At 37.9% G+C, this 20347-nt stretch overlaps 1 protein-coding gene across 5 annotated transcripts in view; it reads left to right on the forward strand.

Moving 5' to 3' along the window:
* RNF38 (ring finger protein 38) overlaps positions 1–20347 on the forward strand; it is a 106578-nt gene that overhangs the window by 65558 nt on the left and 20673 nt on the right. For 4 of the 5 annotated variants that reach the window (XM_032096568.1, XM_032096570.1, XM_032096573.1 and 1 more), the window contains 3 exons: positions 11124–11317; positions 16300–16513; positions 19321–19488. In XM_032096568.1, the coding sequence (XP_031952459.1) occupies positions 11124–11317; positions 16300–16513; positions 19321–19488 (576 nt within the window). Of the gene's footprint in view, positions 1–2024; positions 7066–11123; positions 11318–16299; positions 16514–19320; positions 19489–20347 lie in introns of those variants that run through there. The other variant, XM_032096571.1, reaches the window with a different exon arrangement.

Below are 20347 nucleotides of genomic sequence, written 5' to 3' on the forward strand. Positions count from 1 at the left end.
TTCTTTAGATGATCTGTGTTGGGATTGTTCTTTTAAAAAGTTGGTATGTGATGAGTATTTTTGATGAGCTGCATTTTCAAAATCTAATTCTTGGAAAGAGATTTAAAGACTATTTTATTAGTAAGTACTGAGGGAGGGAATTTTTGATCTGTCTTCTGTGTTTGTGTCTTGGGAAAACATCCGAACTGAATATAAAGCAAGATGGGAAATGAAGAGATGGGAGACATGAAAGACTAGAAAATTCATTTAAAATAGTGTTCTGAAAGGAACTTGAGGAGATGAATAAGTTTCAAGTGGATGAGTATGGCTTTGAGAAAAATATTCAGATGTGGACACAAAGGACCTGGTAATACCAGTATGCATTTGGTCATTTTGTATGTGAAGCTGTACTGAGCATAGGTTAGAGACCATATGTGATGCCTTCTTCCTCTTTATTTAATTTCCTTGCTGTATCAGAGAACAGTCAGAACACTTTTTCTCAAATTGAAATATGGAGACCTCGTACAGTGTTTGTATTCTTTGGCTCTGCTTTCTGTATGTGAATGTTTACGGCTACCTGTTGTGTTGTTCAACACTGGGCAGAACTTGAGAATGTTTTGAAAAAGGAAACATCTCACCTAATTTCTTAAATGGTTTAAGTTCTTAATGCCCTTTTTTTTTTCTCCTTATCAAAGGGGTGAGATGAGGTTTAAGAAGTGAGTCGGCAAACTGTTATTTGAGTGTGTTTGGGGGAGTGAGGCTTGTGTTCCTTCGCATATCATCTAATGTGTATCGTGGTTTGTTTTTTATTGGCAGACCTTCCTGTGACTTGGTGTGAGGATAATCTTGTTTTCTAAAGTAAATTAAAAGATCTACACAAGTAGAAGCTGTTTCTTGAAGCTGAAAACCTTCCGTATTTTCTCATCTATTCCTTGTTTTGGTTAACTTAACAGAAAACGCCAATTCTTTCTTAGTTTTGCCATTTCAAATAATTTGTCACTTACACTGAGGAGTGAGAACAGATTTCAAATGCTGACTTGCACTCGTGCCCATTATGGACATCAGTTATAGTAGTGTGAGTAATGTTTTTTTGGTATAAGTGTTCAGATGTTCTTTTGATGCTTTGTCAACAGATACAGTCAGTATAACATTCATTCACACAAATAAAAGTTTTCAGTCTTCAGTGCTCGAGTGACAGCTTGTCCATTTATGTATGTTGTGTTTCATATATGTGTGTGCATACCTGGTGCATCTATATATGTGCAGTTTAAGACAGGGAAAAAAATCTTTAAGTGGAAAGAGTGTGATTTTGTTTTTTTTCTTTTAATGATTGTCGTAATTACCCTGTCTCAGCTGAGGTGCCTGTGTTGTTAGCTTCACATGCCTAAATGGCAAAATCATTAGTGAATACACACTGAATATGCAACCTGTCTGTAGGGAGTACTTTGCTGTGAAGCAATTTTGAGCCAGATTTCTCTTCAGACCCCTTGTCCCAACAAAGCAGAAAGACCAGAATTATTTTTAAAATTGAAAACTTAATCTTTTTGAGATGTGCTTGTATCTGAACACCTTGTCTTGATTTCACCACTTTACTCTTGCCCTGGCATCATTTTAAGTATGTCAATTTCAGCACATTTTATGACACTTAAAGAAATTTCTTTACAGTAATGAATGCATTTTAATGGTATGCATGCAAAGTTTAATGTGTTTCAGCTTTGCATATAGGAAAATAAGTTTTCTTCCTGTATCTTTATTTCTGTGATTTTAGTTAAAAATTTATCTTCTGTTTACGTATGAAAGAAGAGATCAGGACTCCGTGGAGGCCCAGAGATAGCTTTTAGCACCATCACCTGAAAATTGACACTTTCTATATTGTGTGAGGTACTGATGTCAAAACACAGATATTTTATCTCAGATCTTGGTAAGCATTTTGGAGATTGACTGATAGAAAATGATTAATGGAAAATATTTTTTAAAATTCTTATTGGATACTAGTACTGTTTGTTGCAGAACTCTTTAAATTTTCAGTTTTAAGAAAGCTTGAAATGTTTACTGTCATAGTACATACTAATTGCAGGGAGCATCTGCAGAAATGGCACAATTTTTTTTCCATTTTCTATCACACATACCACTGACAAAGTTGAGTTGAAAACTGAGACCATAAGTTGGATTTTAAGGTGAAGTTAATATTTTTCCAACGTTTGGGGTTTTTTTTTAGTAGAGCGGGAGGTACAGCTGAGGTTTCTTCCCTTATTGACGTTTGGTTGGTGTTTTTATATTGAGAGTTAAGGATTCCCATTCAGAAAAAATACGATGATGTGATACAAAAATAAATACTTGTTAACGTCTTTGTGAGTTTGGAGCATTTAAGTTGCTTTGATTTATTCCTCCAAAAAATGATTGCAAAAGCTTTTCATATTTCAAAGGATTCTCGTTTGCACGCAGCAAGTACTGCAAGCAGTAGCAAATACTCATAAAATTCAATTTGAAGAATTTTGAGATGGCAGTGTGCTGCCTCAGTTCTTAAACCTGCTGCAGTATTAGAAAAGGAGTGCTACAGTTGTGATATGGTTTTCACTGTCCCTTTTGTATGAGCAGTAGAGCTTGAAAATAAGAAACATGTAGTCTTACTAAATACAGTTTCCTTCTTTTTTTAATGCTATTGAGTCCTGCAGTGCTAAATATGATGCTAATATTTTTGCATTTTCCTAATGTTTTTGTGCATTTTAAATTCATGTGCAGCAAAGTAATATTGCAGTGTTTGGAATGAGAAATTGATACCTAATAATCAAATTCTTAGGACGGTTTCAAGTACTTACTGTGTGAAACTTAAGCAGTTTAGATGTAGCAGTCTCTGAATGGTTTTTTTTGTATATCCTAAACATCCAGTTAAGTGAGAAGTGCATTTCAGAGAAGAAACTGATACAGAGAAAGCACTGGAGATAAACATCAATCCGACGTAGAATAAGCAACAAATTAAATATTCAAGTTTTTAATGTTTGACCATAAGTAAAAAAATTCTCTATTGGACTCTCCAGTATGTCAGTATTTCTGTAGTAGTAAGAGCCCAGAACTGCATACAGTACTCCAGATGCTATCTCCCAGGACTTTTACAAGAGTTGGCTCATTTTGGCCTTTCTTTCAGTCACCTGCTTTTTTTGAAACAGTTCTGTGCTATTGCTGTGCGATTTGCTATTGCATGCCTCAGGTCTTTACAAATAAACTTTGCATGGAGGATTCATTGTCATTTCTGGTTGCTGAAGAACAAACTGGCTTTTGTGCCCATGGTCAGTAAATAATGAATTAATCCTGTTAGTCATGAGTGAATTATGGATGGCCAGAAAGATTACTGAGGGATGTTCTTGGTACAGTTGTTAGCTATAGTAACAGTGTAATTGATATATACCATCAGAGCTTTGAAAGACAAAAAAAAGAGATGAACTTGCATATTTTTACCATGTCTGGTAATGTTGCTCTTATTTTACAAATCGTGTTCCTTTTACTAAATACTGTGGAAAGTTCTACTGTTCCATTGTGAGAAGGGCTCTTTAATCACATAAATTACTAAGAAACCTGATATATATATATAAAGCTGCTGCAGCAAATTTTGTGCCAGCAACCTGACATGGCTGTTGAACATTGGTTTCCATTTTAAGATGGAGTGGCTAGCTTTCTTACCATATAATCATATTTCAAAAGCAAGTTAAAGGAAACATTGTAGGCTTCATTTCAGAATGATGTGCCTTGCTAAGCACTCTTCTGTCTGAAGTACAAAATACTTTCTTTATAAATCCACAGAGATGTCATGAGGAGGGTGGGGGTTTTTAACTGCTTTTTAATTGTTGTTTTGCTTTTTTTTGAGATTTTGTTGTGGCTATAGGAAACAGTTTACTAACTGCTTAGTGGCTTTTGATCTCTGTTTGTAGAATTTTTATCCCAAGTACTAGTTACAGATTCATTTTCTTAATTCCTGACAGTGTGAGAATTAAGAAAAAAAATTAAGAAAAAGTTCTGAAGCACTGAAAGAAATGGTCTTCCTTTTTGAATACTCAGATGTATCACATGTTCGGTTGGGAACTATAGACACTCACAGGGATACTTTGTGTCTCAATGGTATGTCTTGAAGTACCCCAAAGTACTATTTGAGTTGCACTTCTTTCACAGTAAAAAGGCTCAAAAAGCCTTGTGTTTAGCATTGCATGAAAATCAATTGCAGAATCACATTGGCTCATTTTGTCCTTCCTTTCATTCTCTACTTTTTTTTAAACAGTTTGGAGCTTTGTGAAGGTCTCTGCATTTCTTTGTGAATTTTTTATTAGAACAAATTCTGATTTTCCTTAGTGTTCCTTCATCAGGAAGTTGTCTGGTATGCACCCAGACAGCCACATTTCCAAGTTATGTCCTGGTCACAACTCTGAAATCAAAGCTTGGCTAGAAAGAAATGGCTCTGAATATTATCGGTAATGAGGTTTTTAGGTAAAATTTAAATGGTTCTTCAAAAACAAAAAATGAAGCATTTTTTGCATTCTAGGATTTATGTGTAGTGCCTGGAGGATGCAGGGTGTGGACATCAATATCAAAATTTTTATTTTCTCACCATGTACCCATTTACCTTTACTTTATCACTTTGTTATACCAAGATTATGTGTATCAAGTTTGCAGTTATTACCAGAGAAACCACTGTATCTGTTCCAGGTGTTCTCTTATTCATGAAAAGATGTATAACAATTATGTGAATGGTGGTGAGTTGAAGCAAAGACTCTGAATCCTGCTTACCCTGCAGAAGTTGAACAAGCAGTGTTATATGCTCTATTTGGAATGGCACACAGTTGGCAGGATGAGGAATATCACTATGTTGGCCAATGTAGCTAAGCCAGCAAAATTCTTTGGGCAAATCCAATTATACTAGCAAAAGATTCTTATTTCTGATGTTTATTTTGTCAGCTGAAGTTCCTCTAAAGAGCTTTTGCCAATGAAAGATGTGTGTCATTGCAGTATGATTCTGCTGGCAAATCTTTATACATGGACAAGTTCTTTGTCCTGCAGCTCTGAGTCCAACTGGATAAGCCTTGTTTATTTTGTCTTGAAAAAAGCACATCAATTAGGCTTGGAAGTAGTCCACTTGTTCATAAAATCTGTTACTTTATTGCCACTTGTGGCACAGGGCTTTTTCTTTACTGCTCATAGTTGCTTCTTAAAGTAGCTCCTTCCTGGTTTTATTTAAAGCTAGAACGTTAAGAATATATTTAAAGGAAATGTCAAACTTCATGGTTCCCAAGAGCTTTTCATCTGTCAGCTTACAAGTTAATATGATCCCACTTTTTTCATCCTGTTGTTTTTTCCCCCACTTACACAGAATGCAGGTGTGGATCCTTCAGGAGTAAGTCAGGACAATGAGCATGTGAAAGCTTTGGCTCTCGTGAAAGCTGAGAGTTACCACCGTGGGAGTCCTGAGACACCAGTGCTAATCAAATGGGGACCTGATTGGGAGTGAAGCTCAGAGGAGAGCACCGCAGGGAAGGGTGATAAAACCTATGCTTATTAACATGCGATGTTTATGTAGTGTCCTGGTTTGCGCATTGGGGAACTGGCAGATGTAGTGCAGGTGCTGTCTGGATTCCAAGATCTGCAGCTGGCCTCTGTCATGTGTACTGATGCTAAAGTTTTTGCAGGTTAGGGTGTGTGAACTATGCTGGCTTATCATGGCAAGGAGATAGAATGTCCTTTGGACTTCATGTATCTGGATGGGAGAGACAAACTTTCCTGGTTTACCATAACAAATTCTTCTCATCCCCTACACCAACCCTTTGCATTTCCATTAAATATTCTTGTTTAGGGCACAAGGTGTAGTGCTGCTGTTTATTCCCATGTTCTTGTTAGTTTTTACTGTTTTCAGAAGTAGTCTTCATCTCACTCTTCCTGGATTGTAGTATCTAACAGAGTCCTTACAATTGTGTGGCGTATTGTTAGTGGAAGAGTTCTGTGATCTGTAAGGGAACATGGAAGGAGAGAGCATCAGCTCATGTAAGTTGTGTCTGGTCAAGGAACTTTTCAGTACCATAAGAGGATAATAAGAAAAGGAGAAATAAATAGGAACATTCTGAGGCACAAATCTGTTGAACCAAAACATAAGGGAGACAGATAAAAGGACCAAACCTGATCAGTCACTAACTGAAGAGGGTAAGTAGAATGTGGGAATGTTTATTTCAGTGAGATTATTTGATCGTAGACCTCATGAAATGGTATTATAAGGGAAAGGAGGAAGCCATAAACAAGATGTAGAGAGAGACACAAACCTGCCAAGCAAACTTAATGGAGATAAAGACAAGAAACAAAACCTGGTCTGTCACACTAACTGATGAGCTGTCAGAAAAGTGCATACAAACAAGGATTCTGTGACTGATAAGGATGCAGACCTGAGGGTCCAGGTTGTTGGGGCAGGTCAGTGAGACTGTGCTAGCTGAGGAAGTGATAGGCAAGGGAAGGGAGTTGGGAAAGGAACAAAACAGGGCCAGACAGAAAAAGGGCCAATATAGGTAAACTGTGGCCAGTCTTTACACTTGTCTGGCTGAGCCCTGTGCCTGATCCCTGCAGTCTGTCCTGTTTTATTAGATCTTTTCTTAACTACTTCTCAATGTAATTTCACTTTCTATACCATGTGTGTGCAGCAGCTAAGTGAGTCCAGCTTGAGTAGAAACTAGGCCAGCAACTGGCATCTCACTGGAGGTGTTGGCACCAACCAGGTTTGCAGTGACAGCAGTTGAAGGGAGTGAGGCTCTTGGTGGCAGGAGCTGGGGGGGCTGTAGCTGTCTGTATCTATAGTGCTAGCTACAGGGGACTTGTGTGAGCTTATAAACTGTACCTTGTAATGCCACACCTAAGTTAAACTTCTGCCTCTGCTGCTTTCAATGGGAGAGATGCAAAAAGGCAGTAATGCTCATGAAGCCATCTGGGCTGCAATGGCTCCATCTAGTCACATAAGTCATTTCCCTTGTCTTGGTTTTAGGGTTGTGGGGCACAGCTCTTGCAGAGCTTACTAGACCTAGGCCAAGGTCTTGGATTATGAATAAGCCACTGCATTTGAATGTAAGTGTCTGTTCAGCCCAAGAATTTACTGTTACTGTAGGTACAATCAGACTAATAGAAGTGTTGAAATGTAATTCAAATTACAGTTGTTAGAATTCTTGGAGCAGATAGGATATGCAGAGTACTCAGTTTACTAGCCGATTAGATGCTTATAGTTAAATTTGAAAATGCTTATAAATATTGATGCTTACCAGTGTATATCATGAGGAAAAATAGTTTCCTTTTCAGTATGCACTCATGAAGAGGAAACATGCAGCTGCAGATTTCTAGTCGGCCTGGTAGGGTTTGATAGCATATACCCATCAGATTGTCCTTGTGTAAAGCCTTCTATAGGAAAGGGCTGTGCTTGAGAATACTCCTGAAGTATTAGTTTACTTTTCAAATACATGTCTTTTGCAAGCTACAGAATAGATGTACTTTATTCTCTGAATTTGAGATGGACAGTATGGAGAAGGTGCTTGTGCTTCCCAGGACCATTAAGTAGGAATATACAGGGAGTTGGAAAGTGATTTTCAGATATTTGCAGGAATTACTTTGGTAATAGTACCCTTCTGTGATGGTTGATAATCAGTGTGTGGCTGCAGTATTTATAATTTTACTGGAAAAGGACAGTGAAAAAGATACACCTCAAAGGGTGTTGTCTTGGTGAGAATACGTAGTTTTTCCCAAATAAAATGGAAAAGCTTTTAGATAAAACATTACTGCAAGAAATGTATACAGAAATAGAACAAACACTGTTTTACAAGCAGCCATATTCTTTATTCACTTTTGTTACCATTACATTTGTGAGAGTTTATAGGGTACAGAGATGAGAATGAGACAAAACTGTACTGGGTATGTCAGTGAAATGCTGACTTTTAGGGATGAGACTGTAGGTTTTAGTGGTCTGACATATACTGCTCCTTTTACTATTAAAAACCTGATGACTTTGTCCTGATACTGCTTCCTTTAAATATGATGTAATCTGTGTTCCTGCTCATCGTGCTCTTCTTGTTAAGTGTATATTTAAAGAAGGGCAGTGAGTTTATCTTGTTAGTTAAAAGCTAGATAGAGTGTTCTTGATAACTGTCTTCCAGTCTCTTCTTGTTGCCTGTTGGACATGAGAAAAATACTAGCATATGGCTGGATAAAGTATCAGTAGTCCCAGAAAATATTTTGAATACTAACAAGAAACAACTAGAGTGATTTGGGATTTGGAGAGCTCCTGTCATTGTGGAAAGTATTGTATTCCACAATAATAGAGTAGAATGAAAAAACATACTGTCAATATATAGTTATTCCACATGCTGATTGAAAATAACATAAAACCAAAATTATACAGGATTTACGTCTGTTATTAGTTCCTTGTACTTTCCTGCATGCTGGTATTACCTTGATACAGTGTTCACATGAGAATTGGTTTCTTAATAAATGCTGAGACAAAACACCAAGTCTTCAATGAATTCAGGTTTGTGTTGGGGTTTTTTGTAATATCTGTTTGCAAATAAGTTGGACTTAGCTTTAGGTCATTTCTGTACTTTCAGTACAGAAAAAGACACTATTACATTTTAAGTCTCTGTACATGTAGTTCCAAGAAATTATTTTAGTTTTATTTTCTTGCTGATGGGAAACAATTTTGACTAAAATTACTGTTGCTTACTGCAGAGGGCAGTTAGCAGTTACAGAATTTGAAGTATCTGTGAGAGCTAGTAATCTGGAGTGATGATGAAGGCAAACCACTTAGCAGTTTGCATCTCCACTGTCTTTGAAATGGTGCACTCCTGAAGCAAAAGGAAAATAGTAATAATACTACTGCTAATAATAAAAGAACTGTTTTTCCAAAGTAGTCTGCTTTCTACAGAGCAGAGTATGTTAGTGTTCATGCTTGGGAAAGGTGTCACATTTAAATTAGGGCAGTAGCAGTGGGAGATCCCCACCCAGGTATGTGTAGACCGTATTAGGACAGGAGTGGTTATTTGGTTAGTTCAAGGTTTTGTTTTCTGATAGCTTCACTAAATCCAGTTTTTTCCTTCCTCTGTTTGACATTTTCTTTTGCACTCACAAAATCCCAGCATACCAATTTACCAGCATTTTTATTACCTGTCTTTTTCTGGGAATAGGCTTAGTCATCATGGTGCAAAAAATTGGGCCACAAATCATCCTTCTCTTATTCTTGTAGCATAGTTCCTTTAAGATTTGTCCTTTGTTAGTGTTCTCTGAAGTCTAATAAAATATGTGTTTTCACAGAAGCTGTGCTCTCAAGGTGCTTATTGGCTAGCTCTTCCAGTTTGGTTTTTTTTTTTTTGTGTTGAGCTTCTGAGGGCAAGCAGCCTTCTGGAAAAGTCACCCTTTGCCTGGACATCTACTGTCATGAACTGCCAGGTGCAGACCTGCCTTTTCACCTATTTTTCTCTAAAACATTAAAGTGCAGTTGGTTAAGGAGTTCAGAAGAGATTGAACAACAAACAGATGCATCATCAAGCTGGTTCCCTAGGGAAGCTGATTGCTTTAGATAAGATACAGTAGGGGAAAACTACAATCTGTGTTAAAGTATTTGAAAGCAAGAGACTGAAAAGCTCTAAAATTTTGTTTAAAATGGCCACAAGTCAAAGAGAGGAAAAATACCTTTTTTCTCTTGAACATCTGGACAAAATTTCTAGTTCTTAAAAGGAGTGTCCTTGCACTGGAAAGAATGCTGGAATATAAACTTATATGGTGGTGGAAACCTACCAAGAAGCATCTTAATAGAGTTCAGAAAACAAAATGCCCCTGTAAAGCTAGGAGCCAGGAGAGGTCCACAGTCCAGTCTAGAACTAAGTCTGAAATGAGACCTCTTAACAATCTAGGGGGAGGAGGCAGTTCTGGAACCCAGAGGCATTGCAGACAAGTTGTTTTCTCTGCTTCAGCTATCTGCAATTACATGCAAATGTAATGGAAATAGTGCTGTGGTGGACTGAAACAGAAGCGTTCGAGTGAGTGGACAAGCTGGAGAGCAGCTAAATACTATAAGTTTGCTTGCACAAGCAACTCTGTCAGAGAAGTTCACATGATGTTTGGACTCAAGGATGGTTCCATGTGTTTCTAGTTTTTGTTTGTTCAGTTGGTGATCTCTGAAGTATGACATGTACTTTTCTATACTTTCAGTTGCCATGCCTGTTAACAGCATGATGTGTTTTAATTTTGGCAGAATAGTGGGGTGGAGGGGAGGGATGTCTATTGCATTTGCTGATGGCTTCATAGGCATTGGTGGGAACTTCTGAGAAGAATGACAGCTTTATGGAATTGTTCAATAGCATGGACACACAGTGAAGAGGAAAAGGAGTTGTGCTTATAACCAACTGGGAAAACATTCCTTGGAGGTGAATGACCTTCACATCACTAGCACTGGAAACTTCAGGCACTATGTAGGAATTCCACACCTGTGGAATTTTAATGAAGTACACAGACTTAACCAGAGATTGATGATTTGTTTTTTTCAGGTTATGTGTATGAATGGCTATTATTACACAAATAACTAGATGGATGAAGCATCTCTGTGCTGAGATAGCAGAATTAAAATAGGCTACAGTACAGAGCAAATGTCTGACTAGCTAAGTACAGACCTGATAGGAAAAGGATGCAATGCAGAGAGCAAGCTCTGTGTGGCAGCTGCTTACTGACCTTACAGATTCCATTGCTGTGCATATGTGCAAATGTTTGTACATATTTCCATGCTTCTGTAGCCTGTAAGTGCTGAGGCAGGAGGAATGTAAAATAGGTGATGCCTTATTTTCTTCATGTTACTCTTTTCTGATGGAGTTTTGATTTTGTGTGGATGTTGGAGTTTTTATATTTTAGTGCTGCTAAAGTATAATTTAGTAGTAATTCTTCCAGGGGTTAGGGAACCATCAAAAATCTGTGTTTATAAACACAATATAGAGGTGAATACTTTCAGGTGATAAATTTCATGGTGTTTAAGTCTTCAATAAATCACTCCTAATGCTAGCTGTGAAGCAATAACTGAAGTATGGCTTGTAATTCACTCATCTGGAGGTGGGTTTTGTTTTTGTTTTGTTTTGATTTTCTCTGCACTGGCATAGAGCGAAGACAGTCCTAGTCCCAAGCGACAACGCCTTTCCCATTCAGTCTTTGACTACACAGCAGCATCACCAGCCCCATCACCACCAATGCGACCATGGGAGATGACATCAAATAGGCAGCCTCCTTTGGCTCGACCCAACCAACACCACTTCTCAGGGGAACGATGCAACACACCTGCACGAAACAGGAGGAGGTAAGCAAGCTGTGTAGCTTGGGAAACAAGTTCTTATTCTTTCTGATTTTACCTCAAGGAAGGTGTATTTTGGGCAGCACTGACTAGATTAAATGTGGTAAACATGTTAACATTTCCTGGGCTGTAAGATACTGCATTTGTGACTAAAAAGTTACTGGAAGTAATTCAGGCTTGTGCATCATCATGTAATTTATGTGAACAGTCCACTTGAGGAAAAGAGTGCTCAAAACGTGTTTTATTATGAATCTAATTCTCTATTACTCTGCACTGAGGCAAAAAGCATGTAGAAAAGTGCAATGAAAAATCTTTCTCATCTGGGTACTTTTAAAGGTGTTAAAGAGTTGCTTATGTAATACCATCGTTTTCATTAAAGTCACAGTTATATTTGTACTTAAAACCAGTCAAAATAAAGATGAAAGATACTAGCTGGGGAGATGAAGAGGTTAGCATAGTGTCAAATGTTTGCTGAGGTGGGTGATTCACGTGTAACAGGATATAGATTTTCATGTTGGTTTTACCTTGTGGCTCATTAACTTCTCAAAGCAGAGCTTTCAGAATAAGTTCCAGTGGTCATGGAAGAGAGATTGGAACTGGTGCCTGGACAGATAACAGTCTAGCAAAGCATAAAACCACAAACTTTTTTGCTATTCCAGTTAAACAAATTATCCAAAACAGAAGCTTTCATTTCCTCACATTCTGCCTCAAAAATACTGAGTCATCTTATGCAAGTTAAAACACACTGTCTCTGTTTGTTTCTAAGAAATGTTTTGGCTTGGTTTGTACTAAAAAAAAAAAGTGAATATGCTTTTTAATGAATATAAAATTTAGGCTTAAGATATATTTAACTATTTTTCTTCAGATTGCACAAATCAGATTTGTCAACAATGATCAGCCAGTAATTTTGAAGCAAGGAATTTTAGAGCCTACTAGTTTGGTATCTTTGCTTCAGCTTCATGAATTTGAAAGCTTTCTGTCAGTGGCATGCAAAATATGCAGCTCTCAATGCAGCTTGTCAGACTTGGGAAGGAGGTTGAATTGTGAACTTAAAAGGGTTGTTGTGAAGACAGAAGATCAGACCTTTTATATAGTTTGGTACAAGGATGCTCTGTTAGGGGCATTTGGTCTACAGCATTATCTTGACATCAAATGTCTTGAACTGAGATGCCTAGAATATTTGCATTTGGTCGTGTTTGTTTGGTGTCCAGTCAGCTTACACAAATTTCTTCGCAGTGTTCATTAACATCTGCAGAGTTAAGCACTGTGCTTAACAAGATAAATGCTAGATAGCAGAATCTCAACAGTTTGGATATACTGTGGGATGGAGGATAAGAACAGAAATGTGTAAGGGGTGAATGTGCATGGGACAAGTGTCTTGACATTCAGATGCAGTCAAGTGTCACTGGGGTAGTAGTCTGTGGCTTTTGCAGGTAAGCCATTTGCAAACAGCAAGACACCTCATTGCAAAGCCATCTTCAGTCTGACAGGAGCTGTTAGGTTGGCTGCAGCATTGTGGACACAAATTGTTACTCTTTCTAGGGCCAGCTCGCCTGCTCCTGGGTAGTAACCCAAGTTTTTGCTCTAATCAGAGGCATTTGAATGTGTCAGTACTTTGTTTCCCTGCACTTGAGCCAGGGCATTTTTTAGCTTGGGTGCAGTGTTACATTTGAGCTATCTTTAGGTCAGTTGCAGAATAGCATTGGACCCAGTTTCTTCTTCAGGAACCAGGATTTTTAGGGAGAACACCACATATGTGTTTCTTGTTTTGCAGGAGTCTTTTTGAGTCTTAAGAATGCTCTGGAGTCATATCAGAACTAATAGCCATTCTTATGGAACAAAAGTTTGATTTCTTAAGATCATTATGAGTACATCTGTTATTAATGCTTTAGGTGAGGTTATGCACATGCTTTTGAAGCAAATTTCCTGTTTTGCCTGCTTTGTTTTCTCTTCTCATTGCAGAGTGGTTTCAAGAGTTCACCGGGTTTTCAGGTTAAAATAAGATGAAAGGTGCACTCCAGCTGCAAATGGTCATTGAGCTTAAGGAAACAGGCTAGGGCAAGTGCAGACAAAACCTATGAAGTGTGTCTAGTGTGGACATCACTGCCCCAATGTCATCAGCATTAACTCTTCCGTCCTACCAGTTGGCTCCTATTGGTCAGGACAGATTGTTTTGGGTTTTTTTATTACCTGGATTTTTTTAACTACCTGGCTTACTATTTAGACCTTACGTCTTGGTATCAGTGATTTTGTATTGTGCCTAACATAACAGTGCCCTAATTTTTTGTGGGTTTTTTATTCTGATTCATTGTAAGCAAATACATACTGCATTAAGAAAGATAGCCTTCTGGTGTAAATTTGCAGAAAGATTATTTTTGTCTAGATACTTATATGTAGTACAGATAAATTATGAATGTAAAAGCATGATGTATGCCCATATGAAACAGAGAAGGCCATTCCAATTTATCAGTCATTGTGAAATGGGAGGATCTGTTGCATTGCTGGGCCTTATCTTTCATCTGTGCTTCCTTTCCTCCTTGTCTTGAATGTAATTCTGAGCTAAAAGGATTCAAGAATGTCTTACTGCAAAGAAATCACCCTTGTTAGAAATACTAAGATCTGCACATACTAACTCTGCAGTTATGGGTACCTTTTGATGACTGTTCTTACCTGAGGGTAGGAATTCCTGCAATTTTTTCACCACTTTATCCTGTCTCTTTGTTTTAACCTGGCATTTACCATGTTTATAATGTGCATGTAGTAACAGAGGATTTTTTTGGTGGCTGTTTTTTAAAGACTTTAAGCACAAGTTCATTACTGATGTTTAATAATAGTTTAGACCCATGACTTGACAATTATTCTGAAGTAATTTCCAATAATTCAGAAGCTAATAAAGCTATGTATCCTGATGCTCTGAATTTTGCTGACTGAAAGTATAGTATAATTTATAATTCTGCACAGGAAATAATACAGCTTTGCTTTTTACCAGAGAATGATACTTCTTTTTTCATTTAAAAAGTCATTCCAGAAACTTTGCCAGCTTTTATGGGCATTTTCATAATTCTGGGTTCATAGAAAAGTAAAGCCAGGCCTTTTAACCAAGACAGAGGCAAGACTAGTTTTATGAGAACTACCTTGTCTGAGAAGCCACCTTGTCTAAGTGCTGGTGGCAGTCAAGAGAATTTCTGTTCTTCTGAAGCACTGGTGCTTTCGTAACTTTCCTCTATTTTTGGAGCTTTTCCAAAGAAAAATCCTCACACAGACATTTTTATATTAAAATATTCAGACCATTTCTATTTCATAGCAGGAAATAGCAAATTTAAAACAACCTGAGCACTCCAAACAGGAACATCTTCTGCATTACTAGTTCCATGGTTAGAAATTATATGCCAATTTTACCTAAGGAGAATGTAGCAGTTGTATCATATTAGTAATATAGCAATAGAGGATGCAGCAAAAACTTAATGAAAGAAAACTGGATTTAAGAAAAGTACATTCGTAAGAATGTAAATTTAGGTTCTTGATGCTTAGAAGAAAACTCAGCTTGTATGTTCTGCTATGGTAGTTTATAAAAATAACGGTGGCTATGCATTTTTTAGTTTGTTTGGGTTTTTCTTTGCTGTGTTACAGCCTGGCCTTATGCCTTCTATCTGACCTGTTGAGAATTAGCATTTGTTTCAGTTCCAGAGGCAATAATGTCATAAAATCTGTGTGAAGTAGGGTTGAAAAATAGTGGCTTGAGACATTGTATCATATACTCACAGTAGCATGTGGATAGCTGGTAAAGTGATCTCACTTCCCCAGAGTATGTCTGTTTCATGCAGCAGGAAAATTGGACTCAACCAGAGAAAGACCTGGGATTTGCCAACAGGTTTCAGGTTTATTTGATTTTTATTCAGTAATAGCAGAAGTTCTGTTCCATGCACTGTTGGAGAGGACGTGTTCCAATAATGATCACAGATCATTTTTGTCTGTTCTCTGCAGTTTGGGTCCTTTAGCCCGTTTCATAAATGGGAAACCATTTCACCCCATGTAGCTTTAATTTGCTGTTGCTTCTGGGACCTGTAACTTGTGTGTGTCGTGGAGATTGGAAGGCATGTGCTGGAAGTACTGCAAGATCATTTTGTGCTTGCAGTGCTTTCCCCTTCCAAATAAATGAGAAGTGACTTGTTCAAAATTTCTTATAGTGAGTTTATCACCTCTTTGTGCATCATTTTCTGAGTGCTGAACCTGAGCCACTGGTCTCTGATTTATGTAAGTTTCAGCTCAAGGTATTTGCAGCTCTGCCCAGAACATACACACATTTATATAAGAATATATAATCAAATCTTACACACCTGTAGATCACTTGCTCAAAAGAGGTATGTGCTTTGGTCTAAATCTATCTATCTACAGAAGTTCTCCACTCCAAGAAAGAAAAAATACTGCAATCATGATTTCCTGGGATCTTCTGGAGAGAGTTTTAGAAAGCACTCAGTTATGTAGTGAACATGTGAGAGCTGAAAAATTAATTTGTTTCTTCAAAGAAGTCTGCTGTTTTTCCTGCTGTCACTAAGCAAGCAATCATTCTGTGGCATGGTTGAAACAAAGACCCTGGGGAAATCTGTGATCATTTAATGAAGGATTTTTACCTAGATAGAATAAAGGCATGGAAATACTATGAAGATTGCTGTCTTGACTTTTGAGCACAACTGCGGCAATCCAAGTGTCATATTTTTTAACAAGGTAATATTTACATAGGAGTTCTTCTCTTGGTTTCCCTAACAGCATTAAGCTATGCAATGTTAAGCGTTTCCATACTGAAAAAACTATCATTTTTAAGGATTCTAACAGTTCCGTCAGTAAAAGTTTTATTCCAATCTAATAAGCTTGTTCTAGTAAAATTTTCCAGTTTAAAATTTTCTTGGTATTTTATTGTCTGAGGTTTTAGTTATTAAGAAGGATTTGTGTCGCTTATATAACCTCTAATTTTTTTAATGCATTTCCAGTCCTCCTGTTCGACGTCAGAGAACAAGGAGAGATCGTTTGTCTAGACATAATTCTATTAGCCAGGATGAAAACTATCACCATCTCTCCTATGGACAGCAGCAAGCAATAGAAGAGCCTCGAGCCTTTCGCCCACCGAATGTATCTCCTCGTATGTTGCACCCAGCCGCTCACCCACCACAGCAGAATGCAGTGATGGTTGACATTCATGATCAGGTAAAATTTTTAGAGTACAAACAGAAGGCTGTTCAAGATGTGTTTGGTTTTGGGGGAGTTTCCCAACATCTTCAGGAACCCTCTCCTCACTAAATAGTTCACTTCACCTCATAGTTGACAATGAAGGTCACAGAGCACTAAATTCTATTTGACTTCTTACAGAGTGGTGGTTTTTGTTGACTATTATGTGAATGATGCATTGCAGTAGGCAATAAAAAAAAAAACCAAAAAGAAAGTTCACTCTTCTAATAAAGAAGATTGATACTTAATAATTCGTACTTAACAATTTGTCAATGTATTAATTGGCATATTTCTCTAGGTCTCTGTCTAAAACCTTTGAAATCAGTTATTTTGTTTTCGTAATTAGTTTCTTGTGATGAGGATGTGAGATGGTACTTGCTAATTATGTGTTCGATTTCACGTGAAATACCTCACCTTAGCTTAGGAGTCATTAAATTGTTAAAATGTATTATTTAGAAGTAGAATTCACAATGCCTGTTGTTGGTTGGCTACATAACAGCAGAACTCACAGCAGTTTTGTTGCATAACTAAATTAACCATTCAAGCCTAGTCAATTCCTCCTTAAATTTTATGAAAAAGTTACATACATAGTTGGTCCAGAAAGTAAAGAATTCCTCTCTGCGACAGCACTTTGTATAGAATTCTGTAATGAGGACCTGTAAAAGAAGTTCTGGGCCCTTCACTACAGAAAGGACATTGTGGTGATGGAGCATGTCCTTGGAAGAGCAATGGAGCTCTTGAAGGGGCTGGAGCACAAATCATATGAGGAGTGGCTGAGGGAGCTGGGTGGGTTTACCCTGGAAAAAAGGAGGCTCTGGGAGGACCTTAGCAATCTCTAAAACTACCTGAAAGGAGGTTGTAACCAGATGAGGGTTGGTCTCCCACGTGGCAAGTGACAGGACAAGAAGAAATTGTGCCAAATTGCACAGGGATAGTTTAGATCGGATACTAGGAAAAATTACTGAAAGGATTGTCAAATGTTGGAACTGGCTGGAAGTAGTGAAGTCACCATGCCTGGAGGTTTTTAAAAGACACATAGGTGTGGCAATTACAGACATGATTTAGGAGTGGCAGTGCTGGGTTAGTGGTTAGACTTGATGAACTTAGGGGTCTTTTCCAGCCTAAATGATTCTGTGATCCTGTTGAGGTAACCTTTGTTGTTGTCTGCTAAATTAACAGGCTGCAGCACAAGTACACTAGTTGCTACATAGCCATGACTAGACCTGGCTGTGTGGATGTCCAGATCTGAAGCTGCATGTGCTCAGAATGCAGCTCTAACATCCCTGCTTAAATGGTGGTTTGCATTCTGTGCAGTTGCATAGCACTGATGTGTCATATGATGTGTGCAGAGCAGTTCTCAGCAGGGAAGTATTTGCTTTTGGGACCAAGTGCAAGGATGGAAGCCAATGCCATTCTAGCCATCTCACAAACTTATATTTTTAACAGTTCTTCTGCTGCAGATCAGATAATGCTCTTGCTTTATGTCGTAAGCTTACATCATGACAAGTCTGGCTGAACAGTTTTCCATCCCACTGCCACACACCATCTGTGCTCAGATGTCAGTATTTCCAGACTAAATGGGGTCTTCCATGGTGCTACTTTACAGTTCAGGGGCATGAATATTTTGAGAAGTCATTTTCTACTATTATTTTGACCAATAAATGTTCCAGGATCATGCACAGCATTGCACTTACACCCAACTTTTGTTGCAGAGCCAGAACTGGTTCAAGTTCAGTGTCTCTCCTGAGAGTGGTTTCTGTCATTGATACACAGGTTGAGATTTTAACCTCTGTTCAGTGATCTGTGTTCTGTTTGTCTGGCTGTACACTACCGGTTCGATAGTTTAGCTCTCTTTACTCATTCTCACCTTCCTGAGGAGCTGTTCTTCCATTTTAAACAAGCAGGTTCTATTTTGGCTGGTCATTAAGGAAGAGAGAGATTTGAAATAATTACTTTCAATTAATCTGTGCTGCCTGACTCTTAAGTCTTTTCAGTTTTATTAGTGTTAAAAGATTGTTTAGTGTTAAAAAATCCAACAGAACAAAACCAACAACAAAATTTCAAACATGCAGAACAACCCGTGTGGTTTGTTGGTTGAGAATATCTTTGAATCTTAGTTTGATGATTAAATTTTAGGGATTGCCACTAGTTAGAGAATTGGGTTACATGGTTTCCTAATATGAATCTGGATAGTTAGGGTCTACAGCCTCTTAGTCATGTTAACTTTTCCTTTTCAGCTTCCTGGTTAGCTGTTCTGTTACTTAGGTTAGGAATTTAGCTTAAATGTTGTCCTGAAAGTGAATCAAGAGAGCAGTCTCTTTGGAAGAAAGAAAATCTTTAAAATTGTTTTGTTGTTCAAAGATACAAGTCTCTTGAATTAATACTGAATCAGTCCCTTCAGAAATAAAAAAATAACTTGAACTGCTTGTAGATTAGCTTTTATGTGGGAGTTACTACCTTCTTATTTCATAAAATTAACCTGGGGGAAAAAAGGGAGGGTGGGCAGGTCTGACATACTTCTGAGTGACTAAGGTGCCACTGAAATTTTAACATTTTAAACTGAGAGATCCCTCTTGCCCAGAAACTTCCAATCAATAAATAACGTTCCATTGATAAAAACATTTTAATGAACAGAAATTACAACCATGTGCCTTCTTTTACACTTTCTTTGTGAATATATTATTTTTCTGAAATGTAAGTAAAAGCTTTTAATCGTACTGTGCTGTGTTAGTGTTAAGACTTTGCAGTAAGTTATTAAATACTTTTTTTTCCCCCTTTTGCTGCAGATCCATCAGGGCACAGTTCCTGTTTCATACACAGTGACAACTGTGGCTCCACATGGGATACCACTTTGCACAGGCCAGCACATTCCAGCCTGCAGCACGCAGCAGGTCCCAGGGTGCTCAGTGGTTTTCAGTGGCCAGCACCTTCCAGTTTGCAGTGTGCCTCCCCCAGTAAGTGGGTCTCTGTAACTACAGCTGCTTCAATCTTTTTCTAGTATAAATCTATAGTGTCATGCACAGTACTTCATACAGCGTCTGGTGAACATTTTTGATGTTGGTGTAATGCTGGTCTCTGCCAGCAGTGTGTGACTTTGCTTTCCCTGTGGTGCATTCTGTGACATGAATAAGCCTGTGTGGCGCTGAAACAAAACCCTCGATATGACCCATCTATTTCTTTAAGCTGCTTATTGAAGAGTAAAGGTAATTTGTGTTTATCATGTCCAAGTGCCATTTATCCCCATGAGAGGCAACAAGGTCTGCAGCATACTGCTGGCTAGTCTGGAGTATTTGTGAGAATCAGTTCCCCTTACCTGCCAAGTTGGTGAAAATCTGTTACATAAACTGCTGTGTATCCCTGAGGCAACATGAGAGACAGCCTTTTTCTTCTGTTTAGTGGTGGTGTTAGTGTAGCAAAGCAATCTCAGAATGAGTACCCAGAGACTGGAACAATACTTACACAGTAAATTCAGCAAGGCAAGAAAGCAACATGTCCTAAGAAACAACAACAAAGAAAAATCTGAAACTATATTGGGCCTTAGGGAAATCCATCCAATGGATACTAACAATCTTACCCTCTGCTTTGAATAGGTATATTATCTGTGCAATTCATAAAATGTTTTCTAATTCAATGATGCAGTTGTCCTTTTAATACATATAGGACTAAAGCTCTAGTTTTTATTTTGAATGTACAACAGCTAATAAGTGTGTTGAGAGAATAGATGCAGTACAAGTGGATATAAACAGTTACGTTTCTGTAGCATCAGCAAGCAGACTTTATGCTTTCTTCTGTTAGAGCATAAAATTGAGGAAC

The sequence above is a fragment of the Corvus moneduloides genome, chromosome Z (assembly GCF_009650955.1).
Source record: "Corvus moneduloides isolate bCorMon1 chromosome Z, bCorMon1.pri, whole genome shotgun sequence".
NCBI classification, from domain to species: domain Eukaryota; kingdom Metazoa; phylum Chordata; class Aves; order Passeriformes; family Corvidae; genus Corvus; species Corvus moneduloides.